Genomic DNA, 24,535 nt, shown 5'->3' on the forward strand with positions numbered 1-24,535 from the left:
ACTGTCCAGTTGCACATCTGTGCAGAAATCAGCCCTTTTATGAGATTTTATAATGTTTTACTTAAGGTAAACATCACCTTTTTTGACATGACACCAGCCTGGAATAACCTGCTCGTCTCCATTGTGCTGTGTGGAGGCATTAAGATTTCAGCATTGCAAAGTTCTATTTCCCTTTCTTCCATGAATGATTTAACTAGCTTTCTAATTATTTACTACTTTAAACAATTTGTTACATCAGCCTCTTCATCTAAAATCCGACAGCTGAAACATTAAATATAGAGGCTAGTGCAGGAGCCGGAAGGCGTAAAGATAAAGGACTACCCATTGCAGTTTTGCCTTAGCGTTTCAATTGGCTTTTAGTACGAGACCACCGCACTACAGAACACACCCCGGTTCGGCGATGTCTGCCCACGACTACTTTATACACTCGTTTGGATCTGTCAAACTGTAAGGATGGTGAAAAAATCCGCCAACGGTGAAGTTTATCACCCTCCGGCAGGGGAGAAGAAACTGAAAGTCGGCTTTGTGGGACTGGACCCCGGGGCTGCGGAGACGAGCCGAGACGGGGCACTTCTTATCGCCGGTTCCGAGAGCACAAAACGGGGCAGCATCCTGTGCAGACCGAGGTCCAGGGGGAGCATCGCTCACAAAAGAAACGCGCGTTATCGCAGACTGCAAAATTTCCTTTACAATGCGCTGGAAAGACCCCGCGGCTGGGCGTTCATTTACCACGCTTATGTGTGAGTATGTGCTCCGAGATTTGCGTTTCTGCGTGGCGTGGGAATCACCCACCTTTACCGAAAGAGATGCTGCTGTGCTGCACCGCCCAGAATGCTGAAAGTTTTCGATGTTGTCGGCCTGCCTGCCTGCCTGCAGCTTTTGTCGCAGAGCGTCAGTCAAACAGTGGGAAAATATGTAAAAGTTTTGTCCGTGTAGCAAATGTCAATATTCATTCAGAGCCAGGCCGCCAAATGAGCTTTTCACAGCTGTGCATATTTCATAAACTGAGTCGTTGGAGAGTGTTCACAGATTATTAATGATGCATACTGTAGACTGAGTGCACAGGGTATCATTAGGCAGCTGTTTCAGCACCGGTCAGCTCCTGTAGTACCGCGTCAGTGCGCTCGTGTTTGCCGCGGCAACAAATCCGTGTTGCTCGCCAAGGGGGAAACCGTGCCAGCGGTTCACGGCTACGCCGGTGGCATGCAAGCGGGGGTGGCTGGGCTCTTCACAGTGGCACAGGGGTGTAGGAACGATCTGGAAAGTGAGGGGACTCATTTTCAGACCTTCTTAGTCTGGCTTATGAATATTAATTGAGTGACGTAACTTTCGCGTAAACGATTGGCTGAAAGGCAGTTCGTGAGTCCGAGCCTTAACAAGGGTTGTTTACAAAGCGAGTTTAGCTTTCAAAAGTAGCTAGACAACGAGAATAATGTTATATCGATACTTATTTTAAAATGTTAAGTGATTTTATATAGTCCTGGCGGCTTAAATGCGCCGGTCATGGGCGAGACCGTCAAAAAGAGGATTTATCTATGTTTGCGACAGACGCAAAAATGCATTTTTTTAATAAGATTTTTTTTTTTTTTAAACTGTCATGTGTATTATATTATATGTCTACTGTTTATATCAAAACCATGGTTGTCAATATGTTGGGTTGGTTGCTGAGTCTTTTTTCCGCTCTTAAAAATACAGGATAAAGTCAGATAAGGGCTGAATGAATAGGATATTTACCTAAAATGAAACGCAACTGTACTGTAATGCTTGCCAGAAAGTCTTAATTCACCCTAACCGCAAGGTAAATGCATTTCCAACCAACGAGTATCAAAACAATACACAACACGGAAGTACTACTTCTACGATTATTGGACATCTAGCGTTTACTGTAAATACTGTACCATGGTACATTAATGTAGTAGGGAGCCTACTGTAGATACGGTTAATGCGTGGAAAGTAAATCACTCTGTTTGCTAACAAAATATGAGCAGGCTACTGATGAAATGTTAAAAATCCTTCTGACAACTAGCCTACCTACCTTTTTTTCTGTCCAAATAATGCAAGTTATGAACTACTGTGAATCCTTTGTGGCTTTGTTTTATTTTCCACTGGCCTGTATTATATTTTCTACATCATTATCTTGCCGAGCTGTCCCTAATCAAAAATCTTTACGGATTAAAATTTCTGTAGTAATTTGGAACCTGTCCTAAAGGATTCTGATAGGAATTTAAGGATAATCAAATAAGACCCTACAGGCTAAACTGAAGTTCTTGCATGAAGTTATTTATTTTATTTTATTTAATTTTTGAGCCTGATATTGTGTAATCATTATTGGGAGCTGAAACAGTTTAGACTGTTCAGTAGGAGTTATAAAGATTTTCTTTAAATTCCTTTTTGATGTACATGATATTAGTAATCGTAACAGTCCTGTTTCATAACAGACTGTTGTTTTGTAAAAGACCTTGTGTTTGTGTTTGTGTCATGGTGGAACCCAACCCGAAATTTAAGATCCATTAAGATCCCATAGGACTGGTTTCAAATTATGACACTTACAAACCTCTCTATTTTTGGTTAGAGAGATTAGATTGGTCCTGTGATTGAATCTTAAGGCAAAGTGTGTAGCATCACTTATTCTGTAGCCTTTTAGAAACACACAGAGCTCCATTACCACAAATGTCTTTGAGATCCATTCATCTCTTATGATGCCTATAAACCAATCTGTCATAATGCAGCATCATAACCTCAGACTGTATCATGGATGCTGGAGCATGAGCTGTCTAATCTTCTGAGTGGCTGTAAATGTCTTTATCCGCTCTGCTGGTCATGCAACCCTCATAGAAGACTCCCACTTCAGCCTGAGACATGAATGTGAGTTCTGAAGATACATTATTTATACAGTCACCATCCTTATTTTACTCTGTCTAGTGTGCGTGCACACACACACATTGAGTGCAGTGCAGTGTGCTGACTTTGGCCTCTTACTTTAAGTGTTTTTTCTCTCTCTCTTTCACAAGCATTAAATGCAGAGATAGCACTTTGCTTGCTGTACAGACTCAGCTAAGCCTTTATTTCTCAAGCTTAAGGAAAAGGGTACAAGGAGATATTTAGAAGTGGTGAATGCTTTAATATGCGAGTGAGTATTTGTGCCTTATTGTATATGCAACTTCATTTTGCTGCTAGTCAGTTGTTGCCAGCTAATGCAATCAAAAGGGCAATATACAATATACACAATATACACTCACAACTCCAAAAATTATAAAAAAAAATTCATATGAATAAAAAATGATCAAAAGTGACAGTAAAGACATTAATGATCTTACAAAAAATTTATTTAAAAAAATTACTAATAATAAGTGTTTTGTGCACCAAATCAACATATTAGAATTATTTCTAAAGGATTATGTGACATTGAAGACATAAAATTTTTACTGTATTTTTAATGAAATAAATGCAACCTTTGTGAGCATAAGAGACTTCATTCAATAACATTAAAAAAATCTTTCCAACCCCAAGATTTTGAACGATATTGTAAACTTTTAAGACATTGTCTAATTGTTATTTGACGTGAAATACGATTTAATGTCACCTAATAACAAATCATTGTATATGTCCTTGGTTCAGTCTGGAGAGTCTGGTTTTGAGAGAATTGTACTAATGAGGTGAATGAGGTAAATCAATTACTCTATTACTTTATTTGCTGCTGACTCAAAGAATGTGTCCTTGTTGTCTCTCTGTTTGACAGGCCCGTATAGTCTACTCCGCTTTACAATTTCCAGATTAGTCTGTGGCTGTTGCCAACATCAAGAGCAATAACCAGACTCGCAAAGACAAAAGGGCTTAATGACTATTAGTGAGTGTCAAAATGCTGTATTGTTGCTGAGGTAATTGCATTCTTACCAAGCTTGTGCTTGATGCCTCTGTGGTCCGTTTGTCTGTTTGTGAAAATCTTATTAGATTTTCTTAGGTCGCACTTTCAAAAGCACAAAGTTTGTAAAGCCCCTTACCTAAAGGCAGAACATTCAGATCTTAAAGATTTGCATGTCAGTAAGTCATCAGCATCAGTAAAGTACAAAACTCCAGTGTAGCTGTATTAATGTCAAGTTCATAATAAATGACTTGCTACACTACATGGCCATAAAGTCCAAACCATCTGAGAGCAGGAAGGTGAGCAATCATTTCTCATAATGTGATGTGTTCCTGTAAGCCACGTCAGGTGTCTGATGTCACTGGTTCTGCGCGACTCAGCATTTTTTGTCCATTCATAATGAGTAAAGATTAGATTTCCTGTGAGGATTCTCGTTTGAGCTGATTTACTTACCATTGCCTTTCTAATCCTCTGTTTCCCACCTTTGTTAATGCAGCCTTCATTTATTCAACTCTGGCCTCATTCCCTTTAGGACCAGTTTGTTTTACTGATCTCTTTCTGTTAGATTGTTCCAAATTAGCAGATTAGTTTCTGTTATGACATATAATATTAATACCTGGGGCAAGAAGCAGCTTAGTGGGGAGGATGTATTTTATGCCTGACACCTTTACAGTCATTCAAAAGCAACTCAGATTTGATCTTATAGAGGAACAGCAAAAGTTTGTCTGTTTGAAATCAATACTGATGTATTGAAAATTAATAGCATAGCATTATAGCATACAGGTACAGTTTCTTTATCATAATGTTTCTCTTTGCATAACGAAGAAGTCTGGAATCCTGCCTATTTTATCACTGTCACAGGGCTTACGTCCAAAAAGGCAGATTCACATAGACTCAGGGACAAAGACTAAATAATGTCTGTCTTGTAAAGTGAAACTGTCCACTGCAATGGAAAAAAGAGAAAAATTGTTTTGTTAAAAGATTAAATTTGAAACAAATGTCACCTAAAATGGCCAAAAATGACTGTAAACAACATGAACATGTACACTACCATTCAAAAGACTTAAGGTTTTTCAGATCAATGCCAAATTTAAATAAATAAATAAACGAAATATTTAAATAGGATACAATGCACTTCTGGTGGAACTGCAAATTATAAGCATGTTTTAAAATAATTCAGGGATTCTCAGTAGCTACATCTATGCAGTATTTTAAAATGACTATGTTTTAGATCAAATCGCCTCATAATCAATTCAATCTTTTGACATTGTATTTGATTAGAGCTCATGGTTCAAGAAGATGCAGTGCATAGCGGAAACAGGGTTTAGTAAAATGCGCTATTTATTTATTTATTTTTTTAGAGACAATAGAATGAAACGGGGACCTTTAGCTCCATTGTCACCTTCATCATCTTAGACTGACTTCCTCTCTCGAAGTATTTTTTCTACTTATTGAAGACATTGCACCAGTTATTTAAGTGCTTTCATTGATTGTGTGATGGTCGAGATTCCCTGACATTTAACTTTTTCACACAGCGCCACATCTCACAAATCACTGTTTGTTGCCTCTCTAATGGTGTGAATCGGGGCAAAACCACTGCAGTAAAATATTTTGGAAGTCTCCAGGTAGCTTTGGATGTCAGTTCAGAATATTTCTGGTTCCCCCCAAAGTTTTATGTCAATGTTTTTTTTTTTTTTTTTTTGTCATTGTTTTTTCCCCCTCTCTCTCATTGTACATGGGTGTGAGGACCAGAGAGGTTTTATGCTAATGAGACTTTCAGCTATTTTAGTCTCATTTCACTTCACTCTCCTTCTTTCTCTTCAGGGATTTATCTCTGAGTTTAACTGCAGAGTGTCAGGAACTCTCCAAGGATTCTTGCCTCTCTCAAGCCAGTATTTTTCCTCGTAGATCACAAAGCCAACGACAGGCCCAAGAGGGCCCAATTCCAATTAAGCGTCTAAACTCAATGTCCTTCATGAATATGCATCAACTTGTTCTATCCAAAACAAATTATATCAATGAATAGCTTCTAATACTGAAACTTACTGTATCAGTTGGAGCTTGTTCGGATGCTTTGATATCTCATGTGAGAGAACAAGCCAGCGTTCCATTATTAGTTTGATTTACTGCTGTCCTGTCTTGCAGGTTTCTGCTGGTGTTTTCCTGTCTGGTTCTGTCAGTGTTCGCAACAATCAAAGAATACAAGAAAAGCTCTGAGAGTGCCTTGTACATCCTGGTTTGTATCTGATCCTCGTTTAACATGATTTACAGGCAGAAGCTGATACATGGTAGTGATGCTGTCAGGTTTCATATCAAACACTACAGACTTGTGTGTGCACGTTGTAGACACTGTAGATCACAGTAGATCCTGTTCTACATTCTAACAGAACGTGACAAGTAGGACATTATCCAGCGGTGATGTGAATTGCTGTGAACATGACACTTTATAGATCTGTTTGGGTCAGTGTAACAGTAGCCATCAAACACTTACATACTGCTCTTTTAACATAAAAAGTTTTTTGGCTTTTTATAATAATACGTTTTATATCTACTTGTAACATGTTGTTTATTTCATTGGTTAACAATTGGACTTTTATATTATATTATATTATATTATATTATTATACAACTAAGTTTTAGAATTTCTGTCAAATGCCAAATTTGAAACAGTTCTGTTCTTGACATTATTTTATTTTATATATAACTGTATAAGGCAGCACAGTAAGTGGATGTGTCTGCTGTCTGTCCAGGAAATTGTGACAATCGTGGTGTTTGGTGTGGAATATATTGTGCGGATTTGGGCAGCGGGCTGCTGCTGTCGCTACAGAGGATGGAGAGGAAGGCTGAGATTTGCACGCAAACCCTTCTGTATCATCGGTTAGAAAATCATTTCAGTTTTTTTGGTCTGTTCTGATTTTCTACTATAATGCATGTTTCCTTTTCTCTCTCTCTCTCTCTCTCTTGCTATTCTTTCTGCTCAAGAGACAATAAAATCTGCTTTGCCAACTTTTTCTGGGGCATTAAATGAGAAAACTCTCTGAATTATGACACTTGATACACTGGATGAACTCCATTAGTGCATGATTTAAAAGAATACATAATGCCAGTGAATATGAGACTGATCCTAATCACATTACTGGAATAATTCACCCAAAAATTCAAATTCTGTCAGCATTTAACCACCCTGATGTTGAACACAAATACATAACATTCTTCAACATTTCTCTTGTAGTTTATTGAAGAAAGAAGTCATGAGGGTGAGTAAATGTAAAAGTAATGATTTTTGGGTGATCTATCCCTTTAAGAAGCAGTTTGATTGCAAAGTCCATATGGAGAATGTCTATTTGATTTTCACAACATCTCAGCTGAAAGATAAAGCCCAATTATACTTTCATCATCTTTGAGTGCATTATATGAAGGATGAGGAAGAAGGAAGAGAGAATTAGAAACATTTCCTTTCTAATGTCTTAAAGGATGACAGTCATCTTGGGGAGTTCATTTTATAATTAATATAAACTCTTATTCTGCAGATATCATGGTCCTTTTTGCCTCGGTGTCTGTGCTGGCCGCTGGCTCACAGGGAAATGTTTTTGCCACCTCCGCCATTCGGAGTCTGAGGTTTCTTCAGATCCTTCGAATGCTGCGTATGGACCGGCGCGGTGGCACATGGAAGCTCCTGGGATCTGTGGTTTACGCACACAGCAAGGTGACCAGTAACGTGCTTGTATTCTTTTGAAAGAATACAGTACATTTTTCTGTCCACACTAAAAGCAGAAATTCTGTGCAATGCACCGCAATCGTTGTATCACATTGAGCCTGGTTAGGACAAAGTGTTAAACGCCAGATCATTTGTTAAACTCATGTACTGAATGTCTATCGATATGCATACTGTATGTATAGACCAGTGTTTATCTTTGTTTACATATGGATTTGTGTGCTGAATGAGTAGTAAATGTGTACTAATTGAAAGCAGAGATTGCTAAAGTTCACATTAAGTAGGTTACCGAGTGAACATATTACCACCAGTCTGCCATTTGGGTCAGTGGGCAGCAAATTCATTACTATTCATTAGTTTCTATTACTGGAGAAACTATATCACTCCGTTTAGTCTGCAACTATTAAATCTATTCAGTGGCCTTAAGCACCCCGTGAAATGGTTTGAAAGCTAATTTCTTTGCTGTATTCAGAGATTTGGACAAAACCATTTAAAGTAGTCTTTTGATTTACATCATAACCGTAGCTTGCTTCTTGCTATTGATGGTCGGTGAAAGATTGTATTGTTTAACGTCCCGTTCTTATTTTAGAGAGCATTTTATTTTGCATAATGTAGTCTAGTACTGTATATGTTAAAAAATATATTAATTTTTAAACTTTTTGTCCATTAACAGATCCTGAAAATGTATCACAGTTTCTACAAAATATTATGCAGCACAGCTGTTTTAACTTTGATATAATAAAACATGTTTCTTTACCATCACATCAGCATATTAGAACGATTTCTGAAGTATCATGTGACATGAAGACTGGAGTGATGGCTGATAAAAAATTCAACTCTGGAATTTACTGCAGGAATGAATTACATTTCAAATATTTAGAGGAAGTACTTCCAAGGCACTCACGTGGTAGGAGAAAAAGCCTTTAACGCACTGGGCTTAAATCATTACAAATAGTTAAAAGTAGATCTACGCCTTCTTCAGGACACACATCAATTGCTCAAACAGGTGTTCTTAAACCCGTGTTAATTACTAAATCATCAAAGACAGCTGATTAATATGTAGGTGTGGCTACATTTAAAATACATTCAAATAGACAGCTATTTATTTTTTCCAATTGTAATAGAATTTCACAATATTATTCTTTTTATTATTTTTACTGTTTATAAATGCTGCTACACTGAAGACTTCTTTCAAAAATATTTAAAAATCTTACTAGCCCCAAACTTCTGGTCTCAAAGTAAAAGATGTGGACTAAAAGGCACAGATTAATTATTTTTGATTTAGGCATCCATGGAGCAGTTTGAAAAATAATCTTTATATGGCATGTTTTATTTTAAGTAAGGAGTGCATCACATGTTCTTGATGTTCCTAACATTTTTGAATCCCTAAATGTAGGAACTCATTACGGCGTGGTATATTGGATTCCTTTGTCTTATCCTGGCATCTTTCTTGGTGTACTCAGTGGAGAAGGATGACAATGCAGAGATGTTCGAGACCTACGCAGACGCCCTCTGGTGGGGGCTGGTAAGTGCTACAGCTTCATCCAAGCCCACAGTGGCCTGCTGCCTCCATCTAATCAGATAAAATGAGAAGATACGACACAGTGAAACAAGACGCTGCTCAAAGATCCATTTCACAAATAGACCAGTGCCATAAAAGAACTGGCAGCTCCTCTTAGGCTCCTTTGGCAGATCATTTCACTCCAGAGTAACTTAGAGTAAACTAATTGTGGACATTACTCCATAAACTGGGCTCAAGGACACAACAGGATTCCAACATGGGATTGAATTTATAACCTCTAAATGACCATCCTAGAGACTTACTAGGTTATATTATTAGTATATGCCATTGTTAAGCAAAATCATTTCTATTCTCTAGATCACTCTTACAACTATTGGTTATGGGGACAAGTATCCTGTCACATGGAACGGGCGTCTAATTGCTGCCACATTCAGTTTGATCGGTGTAGCTTTTTTCGCTCTTCCTGCGGTGAGTTTAAACTGAAATGATGTGTTGAGCATCTCTAGTGCCTGACTTCAGACATGGCTCACAAACAGTTGTATTTCTGCACTGTTTTCTCTGTTGCAGGGTATCCTGGGCTCAGGATTTGCTCTAAAGGTTCAAGAGCAGCACAGACAGAAGCATTTTGAGAAGCGTCGTAACCCTGCTGCAGCTCTTATCCAGGTCAGACCTATAACTCTACTGTAATTCACACCACACATATTTCGAGGAAATCAGCATTTGTAGGCCTTTCTGGTGTCTATAAATGTACTTACTAATATCTTTCAGTTGAACTACTAATACCATATTTAGTTGATGTTGACATTGCGATGTTAAAAAAGATATATTGAGGATCATCTTTCAAGTTTCTCTCGTATCAGGTTTTCTTTGATTTAGATGACTTGAAATGTTGGTGGTTACTGCATACAGTTATGTATTACTGTGGAAGTCATTTGCTATCTTTGAAGTTAATTTCAATGATTTTCTTCCTCCACATCAGGCAGCTTGGAGATTTTATGCCACAAATCTTTCCCGGACAGACCTGGTGTCCACATGGGACTTTTATGAGCAGACTGTGTCGGTCCCAATGTACAGGTAGTCAGTCATCTTGTAGACCACTGTAACTGTAGATACTGTATTTTTAATGACCCATTTCTTGTTTGTTTGTATGCTGTTTTTCTATTTATATGAATTCTCAATAGTGTTTCTTTTGTCTGTTTTGCCTCTACCTAAAGACTCATCCCTCCTGTAAATCAGCTCGACATATTAAGGAGCCTGAAGGGAAAATCTGGTTTCAGGTCTGGTAATTTTACTAAAGAGCATTTTAAAAATATTAAAATATCAATGTAAATAATATTATAATTATAATTTTTCAGAGGGGTCTAAAGTCTGAGACCACATTAAAAATCTGTAAATAATCAAATGTTTTAAATCTTGTGCAACATAGAAAAGTGAATGATTCAGCACTATTTCTAGCTCATTAATCAAAGTGATTGATTATGTGACTCTTTGTACACATGGTCAGATGTTTTTTGCTTCCAGTGCTCTTTAGATCACATCATGCTTGAGAACGTAAGGCTTTACACAAACTTGTAGTTTATGCAGCAGAAATGCTGATAATTTTCTCTCAAGTTGTTATGCTGATAATATAATGATAAAAATATATTAGAAAAGAATGGAAAAAAAGAAAGGCAGAATTTGTGAATGTTATTCCTGTTTAAAATGTTTGTTTATGGTGTTGCCTGCTTTAATCTCATGTCTTTATTGCTTCTCTCTTTCTAAAGGAAGGACTCCCAGCTAGAAGTCGCTCCAAGGTTTGTTGTCCCGGATTTTCCCATTGAAACTTGACCATTCCCAAATCACGTCAGTCAAAATCTCATTCAAACAGATAGAGAATCGTAGTTTCAGATCACCATCATCATTCTTCAAATGAGAAAACAGCCCGTATTGCTGTGTTTGAAGTCATTTGAAATCACAAATGTTATTCAAAGACAACCTGGTTGCACTTTATACTACAGTATCTTCAAGTGGTATTTACAGGGAGATGAATTAGTATCATACTGGCACAGCATAATCAATGCAGTTCAAATGAACATCTCATTAAAGAAAACTATCACACTTTGGTGTTTCTGCCCTGTAAAAGACCTGCTGTTGTAGTCCTGTAAAATCAAGTGCAACCTCTGACTCATTCAGTTCATTTCATTCAGTGTAACAACACCTAGCTCAAACTGTTGGCTGTTTTGGGGGGTTTAGAGGGGGAAATACCTCTGATTTTAGGTCCCACACTTGGACATGGCCTAAACCATTTTTGACCACTGCTTGTATAATCTTTTCTCTCTCATGATCCACTCCAACCACATTCGCAGTAGTGAGATTTCACACAAAGACACCCTGTGTGGGTGCTGCCCGAGAAGCAATAGGTACCGTTGCACACAGATACTAACATCTGCACGCCCAGATCTCTCTCTCTCTCTCTCTCTCTGGCATTTGAATTGGTCTCTTTCCTCCCCGACTTTGATTTCCCCCCTATTTCTAAATGTATTCCTTCAGTGTGTACCATCATCAGCTCAAGTGAAATATTTCAACATTTTTTGAGACATATAGCATAGTGCACATTCGTATTGGTGTTGAAGTATTTTAATCTCTCGTCAGCTCAGGTGGGCTGAGAAATGTTCTGCTCTCCAGCATCTAAATATGTTGTCTTGTTCGAACCAGAGAAGCAGACATTTGTTTAGCTTTGTGAGAGAGTTTTGCTTGCGGATCAACTTTCCCACTTAGCACCTGGAAGCGCTTTCCATCGCTTTTTACCTCAATCGCACGAGACCATCCTCCTCTGCAAGCTGCCTTGTGTTGTATTGGGGTCTCTCACTCTTTCATTTATTAATTTGGCTGTTTTTTAAAAGGTGTTTAATATAACAGTTGTGTATTTTTTCAGCATGCCCGACAGCATGCATGTGTTTCATTGCTTTGTTGTTCAAAAGTTTCCGCTGTGGCAGCATGTGGGTCTGCTGTTGCATCCAGAGGTTGTGGATTGCATTGCATGACTGAGAAGCACCATTATCCATATCTTTGCCCATGTAAGTTTGATCTTTATTAAAGTAGAAGAATGCAGAAACGATACATTTAATGTTTTCTAAGGAATTTAAATGCGTTTTAATGCACAGTTGTGAAATTGCTTACAGTATCTAATGGTTACATGTTTTAGTCATTTTAGAAATGTACAGAACTGTATTTTCGAGCAATTATTTGATTATTTATTACATTTCAGTGTTTTCTTTTTGGTGGCTGAACATTTCTATAGCAACATTTACATATCAGTAAATATGTAACTGTGTTGTTCTTTTAAGAAATTTTATAAGCTGTAACATGCAAACAAGAATAATTATGAAAATAATAGTAATACGTTTTCTAGTAAAAATGCTTTTACCTGTTTAACCATTTGTATTTGAAATCCATCTGCACTTAGTTTTAGTTTTTAATGTTTATTTTTATGTATTTATTTGTTTGTTTATTTATGTTTTGCACTGGGCGATAGACTTGTACTGATTTGCTAGACTCATTGTCAAGCAAAAATAAATACACATACTTTTATATAATAATATAATTTTTAAAAAGGTATCAATTTAGATACAGTGGAGAATATATCCTTAATTGAGTTATTTTTCTTATTAGCGCCAATTTATTTATTTATTTTATTGTTTAATGAATAAATCTTACAAAAAAAGTTTTATTTATGCTTAAAACAGAAATTTCAGTGAGTGCTAGACATACAAACTTACTTTTTTTGCGGTGTATGGTCATTAATATAATATATAATATAATAGTATTTTCTTTTTAGCACTGGATAGTTTCTGTCCCCACACTAGAAAAAATACTTAAGTGTGGGCTCAGGATGATTTGTCTGTTTCCTTTGCTTTTTTTGTTTGTCTTTTGTGCTTCATTGTGTCTGCTGTGCAGTCGTAAACCCAGCTTGAAAGAGAAAGGCAGTCCCTCTAAAAGCACCGGGGGGAAGGAAGCCAAGACCCCCAAGCCAGAGGAGGGAGTCAAAGAGAGTCCAAGCAAAGTGACCAAGAGCTTGAGCTTCACAGAGCGGAACAAAGCAAAACACGCTTTCAAAATGAAAGATGGAGCTTCTCGGCAGAACTCTGAAGGTCAGAGAATGTTGTTATGCGCACATACACAGGAATATTGGAATACACACTCTGTTATTCTGAGTGCAAACTATATGCTGCTTCCAAACGTACATTCACCTGTACATTACAATACTCGCTTTGCATAGGTTTCTTTTCTTCTTCTTTTGAGTGAGATTTCAGCAGCTAGCAAGAATAGTTTGTAATTTCCTGGCACAGAACCACACTGGATTGCTTAATGTGTCGCAGCACAAAAGATGGTGTCAGTGACAGTCCGTTCATTAGAATTCATAAGATGGCAGGTGTGAGTTTCTATTTAAAGAAACAGCCCAACAGAAGAACTGATCTGTGTTTTATAGGTTTAGTCCCCTTGCTGAAACACATGAAAATGGCTTAATGTTTCAAACCATGTTTTGCAGTTTAACATTGTATTATTGTCTAAAGATGCTTGTTGATGCTGAACCATTTGTGGCTTTTCAGTTGCAGTAACTGTAGGAGCAGGTTTATATGCCCTTAGATGCTTGATCCGCACAAAATATTTCATCCACGGTGAAAATGCATTGGGGTGAATTCACTAAGAATGAATTGCATCTGCTGATAGTGTTGTTTTTTTGCACAAGCAACTGCATTTGTATCTGATTCACTACAGGAACTGCAAATCAGGCAACAGTGTAAACGCCTAAAAATTTCATACTAAATGAAATTTGCACAGGAGCATTTGCTGATTTGTCCTGGCAAGACTTTCAGTTAAACTGTATTTTGGGTGGTTAGTGAATGAGATGTAGTTTTTTGCGCTAAAATACAGCTCGCTACAGTTGTTTAGTGAATTTGCCCCTTTGTGTTTCTCTCATCACCTGTTTTATGCTCTTAGCATAACTCTGCAGTGCTCAACTTCAAAATATATATAGAAATGGATCCATTTTATGTATTTCACTTCCTGCACACTCATCGGTTTCTCTCTCATTTCTCTCTACTGGAAAAAATAAAGTGCTGATTGAGTTGCAAGACGAGGACTTCGCCATGAAGCGTTCTCCAGGTTAGGCCATGATCCAGAAATATAGTACAGATATTACAGAGATGACAGAGCAGGTTCTCTTAGAAGTAGACTATATTTAATCAGAATCTGTACGCACAGCGATGCAGCGATCACTGCTCTCGCAAAGGCCACCTGGTAGAAATGACAAGATATTATGTTTGATAAATAACAAACAGTATCACAGACCTCAGCTAAATGAATTTGTATAAATAACTTATGTAGCAGTGACACCACAGCATAAGCAATACGAGAAATAGATGAATCATACAATTTTGTTTTTTTTTCCATGAATACGGTATAAAAAAGCCAAACAACATATTCTGTCCAATTCAGTTTCTATAAGTTATAGAATATCCTAATATTAAAATTGAGACTAACTAAACAAATAAATAAATAAAACAATTTTAAAATTGTAAAATGTGTGCTTTTGTTATTTACTAGCAACAAACATTAAAACAAATAAATAAATAAATACATTTATAAATCAAAAAGAATTTATTAAAAATAAAAATAATAATAGGTATGCCGCAATTTTTTGTATTTGAACAAATAACAGGATTGAAAATGTAGCTTAAATGTTCATATATTATTTATATATTTTCTATTAATTAAAAAATGTTGAATGCAGTCAAAACACTATTTGCAAAATTTAAAAAAAAGCATGAATAATTATTTATTTATTGTCTTCTTACCTTACCATAAATGGTCCATATAATATTATTTCTTGTGTTCCCTAGTTTTAAGAAATAATACTTTTTTTATAATGAAGGAAAGACGGAGAAATATATATTTTTTAATTAAATGTAATAATTTTAAATTATTTAATAGTTTATAATACTAAATTAAAATTGTTCTTTACCTACAATAAATTGAATATCAATTCAACAGATTGCTTTAAAATTAGGACAATTTTGTATGATTTTTATTGTTACAGTTAAGACATTTGAGGGGGCTAAAATCACCATTCTAATGGAGGGTTGCAGATATTTGATGTGTTTACAACTTGCTTCTTTTCATGCTAGATTATTGTTATGTTGCTTGATAGTTTAACTAACCTATCTAAAAGTTCTTTAAAAAAACATGGGATTTGTACCTCTAATGTTAAAAAAAAAAAAAAAAAAGTCATTGGACATTGAAGTATATCGTTTTCATGGAAAGTGCTTTATAATGATGTGCAAGCAAATCTCCCTCACTCATAATGTAAAATAAGCCTAATATAAGCGACACCATGTGTTATACAGTTGCATGGTTGAAGTCATTGTCATCTTTGACCATCTCTCTCTCATCTCTCTTTCTCTATTTCTTTCTCTCTGTTTTTCACTTTTTCTCTTCACATTTTGGCAGCGATTGAGGGCTTAATCAGTAAGACAAATTATGTTGTCTGGGGCTGCATCTCTTTAGCACTAGTCCAAAAAAATCTCAACACCAGTCTGCTAAAGAAACACTATGCATGTTTTAAAAATGGCTCCTTAATTACCAAGCTGCAGCATATCTTTACAGATCTGCCCATCATCCAACACTCTCTGTCATGAACGCTTGGCTGAAAGTTTCATCTCACTTGAAGCATCACACAAAATTTTAATTTCTTCACTGATGCTTGGATAGTTCTGACAGCAGCTATATTAGCCTTATCTGTCAACCATATGACGGTGAAGTGCGACAGTAGAGCAAAAAAATGTTACTCATTTGTCTCAGCCTGGATATCGGTCTCATGCTCATCCCATGACAGAATGTGTTCCATGAAGGTGTTAATGAAACACTTTGCAACTTACACTTTCCATCAAGTTCTTTGCACTAACCTGCATGAAAGAATTTCACAGCTTATAAAGGAAACGAGTTTGTTTCCAGAAATCGGTCTTGTGCAGTTTCAGCTAGCTGGTTGTTAGTGTATGTCATTTGAATAGGATATGCTTTTTTGCCTGTCACATCCTCATTCATATGGCATAAGGATGACACATGTAGTACTAATATTTAAGCTTTTTTTTTTCGGCCCAGCTTTACATGTTAACCAGCATTTTTCAGGGGGTTGAAATTTGTTAGATTTTGTTAGGTGCACAAAATTTTCTCTCACATGTGCTATTGCGGTAAATGCTCATCAGGCTAGCAGGTTCTGGTAAGTGCTTCATGCATGAGTAACACTATTGTTTTAGCTCCAAATGCACATTGAAATATTAAAGCATGTCTGAAGCTTCTGACTAATGCTGACATAGTGATCATGAGATAAGGAGGGATATCAGTTTCACAGCCGCAGAAATATGACTGTGCTCGGCTCTTTTTCATCTAATTTTTCCCCTGAGCACTTCTGAAGTGTGGAATAAATTAGTTTCAATTTAGAAAATCTCACTAGTCATTTAGCATCTACTTTTTTCCAAGAAAAGTCACTTTGGGGCAATATGTGATGCTCTGATTCCACGTGCTTTTAAAGGGACAGTTCTCACAAAAGCTGAAATTGTCATCATTTACTCACCCTTATGTCGTTTCAAACCTGTACGATGATCTATGATGGGTTTTACTCTAGCAATATCACATGAGCAACTATTGTACTGAATTTCAGCATAGCTGGGCATGGTCTCATTCCTACAGTCATGCTGATATTCAGAACAACATCATCATTTGCAAGTGTGAAATTGATTTTATACAACAGTTCTGTAAAAAAGTTGTTATTTCAAGTCACTTCACACAACTTCAAATTGATACTCCGTGGGAACGCAGACAGGCAGAGTGATGCTAACAGTGAAAAGTCACTGCTGTTGGACTACAGTAAATATCAATCTTGGAACGCCGCTCAGCCAATCTAATTGACTGGAACTAACTGTTGTATAATGTGGAGTACAGTTCATCGAGCATGTCAGACGTTTTCTGTAATCTTTAATCTTGTCACAGGGCTGTTGTTTGTTAGCATTAGGACTCTTTACATTGGGAGCAGCCTGTTGTTTTGTGTGTTGTAGAGGCAAGTCTTCCAGAAGATTTTGGGGATGACAGAGGTTTCCACTCTGAGTTTGTGCCGGATCTGTCTCCGGGACTCAAGGTCACCATCAGAGCGATCTGGTAAGAGGCACCAATCTCCAGGCTAGAAAAGACTAGGGGTAAATATTTGCTCTCACAACAATTCAGTGTAATTACAATTATTGTTAAAAACAGAATAAAACTTTTTTTTTTAAATAACAAATGTTTAATAATGAAATATTTATGCTTTTTTTTTTCAATTATTAATAATTATTTAAAAATGCTTAAAACACTCATTTAACTGCTGGGACAATCAAATGTTTATTAAAGGGCTCATGAACTGCCTGTTTTTTAGATTTAGAAGTAATAGGCTATTTTCTGTCCTGTTTTTTACCCCCTCATCAGAACGCTCTGTTTGAATAGGCGTGGCGAATTGTAAACTCGGAAGTTAACGCCCACTGCTAAGATTGGCTTACACTTATGTATGTTTAACAGTCTATGTCCTTCCTAGATGGACACTGCTGTTTTTTAGGTTAAAAATGCATAAATACTCCGTACATATCAAATGATCTGTAATATCAGACAAAGCAATAGTGATCACATAATAAAAACAGTTACTAACACTTGTGAGAATCGTCTTTTAGTTTCAATCTTTCTGAAAATCCTTTGTCAAATTGTGCCTTGTTTGTAAATGAATCTGCGGTAATATGAAGTGAACAAAGGACCAAGTTCTTACTGGTGCAGTTTGGCACTTAATACAATTTATCGTTTGGTTTCTACGTAGACCTGCGTTTGTCACTCTTGTCATTTACCTATTATGTGCACGAATCAGTGGGCGGGGCTAAACAGGCAGTGATGTAGAGGCAGGTGTTGATCTTCTTCTGCAGAGGCAGTGCTTATCGACTTTATTACATTATAAAGTGGCACAACCTGTCATTTTGGCAGATTGGCTTCAATATAAGCTGTTTTTAGACTAACAGAATGATTTTACAGCACAATGACATCTTATATATCGAAAGATCAAGGGAATTTTGATTTGTCAGTTCATGACCCCTTTAAATTCTATAATTATTGCTTCGAACTGTAATTGTCAGATATGTTACACCCTAATTAAAGTCCTCTTCGGTCTTCCCCAGTATTATGCGGTTCCTGGTGTCTAAGAGGAGATTTAAAGAGAGCCTCAGGCCTTATGATGTGATGGATGTGATCGAGCAGTACTCAGCAGGCCATCTGGACATGCTATCACGCATCAAAAACCTTCAGTCCAGGCAAGACTTCAGTCTGTCTAGAACAAAAGAATCGCATCAATTTTTTCACCATTGCGGTAACCTTCTAACAATGACAGGATCCACCTGCTTCAGTAGTCAATCAGTATTTGGCAAGAGCTGTAGCTGAATTGTGAGCAGCACCCTCTGGTGGTCACTATTTGATATTACATAAAGATTTAAAAAAAAAAAAAAACCAGTCTAAAGCAGGATGAGATTTCAACACTGCTCGATCAAAATCACATTCACAGTGGTTTTATTTTTTGTCACATTCAGAATGATTTGAATTCAGATTCACTCCTTTTCTCTCAAATAAGCCTCATATATGTTGTGAAATTACATCCACACATATACCAATATATTCCAACAGCAAAAACCATTTCTGTCATACATGTAAACATGAGACACTGTTCCTAGAAGTGGGTGAGAACAGACATGTATGGAATATATTCTTTCTTATTTGTCGACGGTCCTCGCTGTGGTACAGGGAGTGGTTTCCATGTGTTGCTTGATGATGCTTGGTATCCATGTTCTCTCTGTGTACTTTGCCAGGATAGATTTGATTGTGGGTCCCCCTCCCCCCTCGACCCCTCGTCACAAGAAGTACGTAATCATTCACCATTAGCGTTCCCAGGCTGAATGGGTTTATTATTGGACAGCATTGGATTAAAAGCTGCAGTGTCGTGACAATGAAATGACTGAAATCATGAGGGGAAACTTGTCATTAACTGGTTGGATTATTCTATGTTCACCTTGAGAAAGATTTACATTTTGTATAGATATAATTATCCATAAATAATACAGTGCTTTAGAATTGAGCATATGAAAAGTGATTAATAAAAAGTGTTTTTGCTGTACAATAATTCAGCACACTGTGGTGTGACCATGCAGCCTGTTTAACGGGGGACAGATGCAATTGTGCATGTTGTCCCAGGGTTTAAAAAAGAGAGAATAACTTAAACGTACAGTGTGTAACACACAAAGCATCATAAGGCATGGAACCGGTCACATTTTTGGATTATTTTTCATTTATTTCCCCACATTATTTATTATGTAAGTCAAATTCCTTGCCATTGGTGCAGTATGTCTGACTAACATTGTTGGGAGGCTACTTTAAGGGCGCAAAATCTTTCTAAATACAACAATCTTGATGAAAGCATTTATCATCTGTATTTTTGAACAAATGAATATGAATCTCAATTAAAATGACAGTACCAAACTTTATTATTATTAATTTATTTTTTTATACAAATAATAACTAACAACAACATTTAACAAAATATTCTGTTATAAAAAGTAGACCAAATATGCAGCGCAGGCACTTGAATTGATGAAGCTATTTTATTATTAATTTATATAAACCAACTAATCGAACAGATTTTGCTAGATGGAGTCAGACAGTGTTATTTTACTATTAGTTATTTTATTATTTATATACAATTGTAGCTTTAATATTTAGAATTAGCTTTTATTTTTATATGTTTGGTTTAACAATTTTTTTTTTTTTTTTTTTTTGTAATTTCATTATGTGCTTTTGCCTTTTTCATTTTTTTATAAATGTAATTAAATAATACATTTATTTACATTTTATTTCATTTTCAGTTTTACTAAAGTTTAAGTTTTGGTTAATATCAAAACAAAAAGATTCTGACCAATGCTATATAAGGCATAAAGGGCTGTATAGGGCAACATATATATATATATATATATATATATATATATATATATATATATATATATATAATATATTAGTGCTGTCAATCAATTAAAAATAATTAACTAATTAATCACACATTTTTTTCTGAAATTAAGCAAGATTAATTGCGATTTAATCCCATCTAACATTAAAGTTTTTAAATATACTTTTATATTGCAATACTTTTACATTCAATCTTCAAATTAATGTAGAAACAACATAAAGACAGTATATTTTTAATCTTTGTTTAGTGGCATTTTTTTTATGACGAGTATCACTGATACCAATACTACTGTTTGGTATCTTTAACCATTGACTATATGTAATGTTGACTATATTAATATTACAGTATAATTGAGAGCCATCAATTTTACCATTTATTAGACTTTAAAAAATACAACTGATAATTTAGGTGAACTTAAAACAATCTTCACATAATCCCATTATAATAAATGTCATATTTCCCTGTGCCCTTCAGCAAGTAGGAAATATACAGAAATTGAATAAATATATCAATACTAAATTCTAAATTAAATATAGATGAATCCTTAAAGCTACAAAAGTTATTGATTTCTTATTTTTTCTTTTGTTCTTTGATTAACAGACATCACAGCAGCTGGGTTATTAGGTTATTTGGCTGCTATTACTTTAAGAGCTGCCGCTGCTAAACGTGAAGCGCTTAATTATGAAATGATACAGGCTACAGTGCGTGCCACCATATTTGTGTGTGCAATCAAAGAGCATGTGCTACGAGCACAGTATAACGGCTGACAGGACAGGAAAATTCATTTTTACTGACATATGGCTTGACAACATCTTATCTGACCGCAGTTCTCTGTTGTTCTACTGAAGCTCCTCGTGGAGTGCACGTCTGAAAAGTCTTCCATTTGATGTGGTCGTGAAGACGTTCTGCATCTAAATGCAATTCTTGTCAAGAAAAAAAGAGGCAGAAACAGCAGTTGTGAGTGGGGTGGCCAACCCTAGCTTCGCCCCTGCGTTAACTGTGTTAAACTGGAAAAATTAATCGCTTATATTAACACGCTAATTTTGACAGCACAAATATATGTATATGTAAAGTAGAAAGATTTAATTGAAAGAATCAAACTTGATAGATGAGGCCTTTTAGGACAAATGATTCCCTAGAATAATCAGATTTCCATACTGAAAAATGTACTTAAACAGTATATTTTAATACTTAATTTTTTCTTCATTTTTAGTTAGTTTCTCCCCAACACTCCTGTCAATAACTTTGCAAAGACACTCATGTGTTTTCACTGCTGTATTGTGAGCTATCTTAGTGTAATGCTGCAGCTTTGAAAGAGTCACCTTTCCTAGATTCCAAGAGTCATCTTGATTTTTGAAGTCCCAAGTCCCAAGTCCCTGATGAATGCATGCTGATTAACAACTTTGCAGTATTGCATGCAGCATGCAATATGGCATATACTCACTTTCAGCAAATCAGGCTTCAATCATCTTCCCTCTTATTTCAACCCTGCTGTCCTATGTTTGCATTCGCATGCTCAAGTTCTCCTCCATAAAGCTAATTTCTGTTAACTTGACAAGGTACAGTGCACAGTTAACCACTGAATCTCAGTGTGGATGAGGGTGTATTGACTATGTGTCGAAGTGATGGTCTATTGGATCACTAGAGTGGATCAGATTGTGGGAAAGGGAGCTGCGGCAGGAGAAAAGGACAAGCCCAAAAGCGACACGGAGATGGCTGAGGACCCAAGCATGATGGGACGTCTTAACAAGATGGAAAAGCAGGTGAAGCATGTTACAGTACATCAAGTTCATTTGGTGTAGCATTGTACACTCTTAAAATAAAGGTCCTTTATTGGCAGCTATGGTTCCATAAAGAACCTTTAACATCCATGGAACCATTCCACAGAACATTCTTTAAAGTGAAAACAAAAATCTGTGCACACCAAAATCAAATTTAATTATTTGCGCTAGTAGATTACATACAAAGTCAATGCAAAGATGCGAATAGACATGAATTCTCGCCAGGCGACGTAAATGCCACGGAAATGCAATATACGCCTCAAACGCATCTTACGCGCAAGTTGAAAAATTTTAACTTACAGTAAGTGGAAAATTCGCATGACACGTTGTTGCGGAGGCCAATCAGCGAAGAGCTTTTTGACATGTCTGGTTATATCAGAAAATGGAGGAGAGCATTATGGCATGTTTTTATTCACATGAGTGACACGAAAAACATCCCGCGAGTAATATTCGCTTCGTGTTTGGTGTGCACACACCATTAGAAAGAAAATGGTTCTTTAAAGAGCTGTTTACTGAAAGGTTCTTTAAGGGACCAAAAATGGCTCTTCTATGTGTAAACCCCCTTGTGTAACTTTTATTTTTAAGAATGTATATGTCAGTGCTAAAGGGCTTCGCTGTTTCTCTTTGTGCAGGTGGGGGCAATGGACCTCAAACTCAACTTTTTGGTCAGCGTGTACACCACACATATGGGCATCCCACGATCTGAGACCGAAGCCCTCCTTGGCTTTAAAATCCCTTACCCTGCTCCTCCCTACCACAGCCCTGACGATAAGAGCGAGAAAGCACAGGACGCGAATGAAAAGAGTGTATCCCCTGTCCATCCTGGTCCCAACGGGACTCCCACCGATAGCCAGTGTCGGCCCTCTACCTCATGGCATCAGCAGGATGACCATCCCCTCAGTGTGCCTCTCTGGAACAACAGCCGAGGAGTTTCGCCAATAGGCACTGATGACCCCTCACTGTACCGCCTCCCTCCTCCGCCGTTCTATGAGAATGGGGACAGCAGCCGCTCACGTAGGTCCAGGAGACCCGTCCAGCAGCAGGCAGCCATCGAGAGCGACACGTCCCTCTCCATTCCCTCAGTGGACCATGAGGAACTAGAGCGCTCTTTTAGCGGCTTTAGCATTTCTCAGGCCAGGGAAGAGGATTATGTGCCTCCGGTGAGTCTGGGGCTTTTTGGTGGAGGCGGCGGGACTCTGTGCACCCGCCTCAGGCCTTATCTGGCCGAGGGGGAGTCGGATACGGACTCTGACCTCTATACACCGGGAGCGCCGTCCCCTCTTTCGTTTACCGGAGAGGGGCCTTTCGGTGACCGGATGTGGCCTGGTCTGAAATAGTTTGGAGTTTGTTTAACGGACCAGTATCCTGGATGTAGCTGATGAATGTGTATGTGGCCATTTGGACTTGATGAAGTGAATAATTTTCAATGTCGAAACACAAAAATGTGGGAGTGATTACTGACTACATTGATGCCACAGCAGCGAGAATGAATCATAAACATTGCAATTAAAAAATTAAAAAGACCCCAAACATGGAGGCAAAGGATGTGTGTGTTCACAAGCAGAAAAGATTGTGTGTATTCAATTACTAGCATGGATCTTCAAATCAAAAAAGGCACCTCTTCTTTATTAGTTTGCGTAGTCACCACAGCTAATGCAGTATCCAATGCACTTTACCTTAAAATTGTCATTTTAATTCATGAGATATTTATTTATTTATTTATTTACATTCTTTTCCTGAAATGCGTCATGAGACTGTTATGAAAATGAGTAGTTAATCAGGGCATGTGTTCGTAGTAAGCATTTAATGAACATTTTAAATTGAAAGGTTCCTTTGGAGAAAATAATTTCAGCCAAAGAAAAAGACGACAGAAAGCTGAGCATGCCTTACAGGTACTTTTTCCCTCTTACATTTCTTATCAGTAGGATGGAAAGATGAATTAATTTTTTATAGCTACATTTAAAGTCAAAGCACTTAGGGAGAGAGAGACATACTTTTGGAGGAACTATTAATATTTGCAGGAGCCCTGGTGATGGTCATAATATCCGAGGAGAAATATCCATGCTATTGTATGCAGTCAGTTTTAATTTTCTAGAATTGGTAACCTGCACTATGATATCATGTTTTTTGCTGTAGTGAAGAAGGCACTGAATAATAATCGGACCTTAAAAAAATACATTAACTGCATGGCATGTTTATGGAATATAGCTTGTTGACAACCTAATAGGATGACAAACGAGATGGCAATGAAAGTCCCTTCAGCTGCAGTCAGATATAGTCATGGATAAAGGAATTGAAAAGGTATCAATTGTATTTATTTGTTTTGTTTTTCCAGGTCAGTTTTACATTGGAAGCACTTGTTTGTACAGGTTTCCTGTAAGGCCCAGAGACCACATACATCTGCAAATGTATCACTTTTCTTAGTAAAAAGGAGGAAGATTAATCTATCTAGATGTGGTTTACATAAGAATACAGGGATAACCATGTTAAAAGATATAAACATTTTTCAAAGCTGTATTTCAAAGCGCTGTTCAAACATTACAATATTAGGTTACATATTGTAAGGAAATAAAGTTGGTTTTGTCTCAGTCTGCTGGTT

The 24,535-nt window shown here is 36.9% G+C and overlaps 1 protein-coding gene across 2 annotated transcripts; it reads left to right on the top strand.

Moving 5' to 3' along the window:
* Positions 1-265: 265 nt before the first annotated feature.
* Positions 266-24,525, top strand: kcnq2a (potassium voltage-gated channel, KQT-like subfamily, member 2a). Of its 2 annotated transcripts, XM_058784912.1 has the most exons (18): positions 266-740; positions 6,008-6,098; positions 6,613-6,739; positions 7,393-7,568; positions 8,974-9,102; positions 9,457-9,567; positions 9,667-9,762; positions 10,079-10,173; positions 10,314-10,376; positions 10,863-10,892; positions 11,445-11,498; positions 13,036-13,229; positions 14,197-14,244; positions 15,589-15,606; positions 17,193-17,292; positions 18,327-18,458; positions 21,801-21,918; positions 22,569-24,525. In XM_058784912.1, the coding sequence occupies exons 1-18, from the start codon at positions 454-456 to the stop codon at positions 23,271-23,273; spliced, it is 2,574 nt and encodes an 857-aa protein (XP_058640895.1). In that variant the 5' UTR covers positions 266-453; the 3' UTR covers positions 23,274-24,525. The 2 variants fall into 2 exon arrangements, with proteins under 2 accessions (XP_058640895.1, XP_058640896.1); XM_058784913.1 differs by lacking the exons at positions 11,445-11,498; positions 14,197-14,244; positions 15,589-15,606 and having other exon boundaries at positions 267-740.
* The last annotated feature ends 10 nt before the right edge of the window (positions 24,526-24,535 follow it).

This window comes from Onychostoma macrolepis, chromosome 08 (genome assembly GCF_012432095.1).
Source record: "Onychostoma macrolepis isolate SWU-2019 chromosome 08, ASM1243209v1, whole genome shotgun sequence".
NCBI classification, from domain to species: domain Eukaryota; kingdom Metazoa; phylum Chordata; class Actinopteri; order Cypriniformes; family Cyprinidae; genus Onychostoma; species Onychostoma macrolepis.

Bases quoted from the DNA above. Each gene is read 5' to 3' on its own strand.
- kcnq2a (XM_058784912.1), top strand. From the start codon at position 454: ATGGTGAAAAAATCCGCCAACGGTGAAGTTTATCACCCTCCGGCAGGG. The intron at 10,174-10,313 runs GTAGTCAGTCAT...CTCTACCTAAAG, and splicing joins GTGTCGGTCCCAATGTACAG to ACTCATCCCTCCTGTAAATC. The intron at 11,499-13,035 runs GTACCGTTGCAC...TCTGCTGTGCAG, and splicing joins TGCTGCCCGAGAAGCAATAG to TCGTAAACCCAGCTTGAAAG.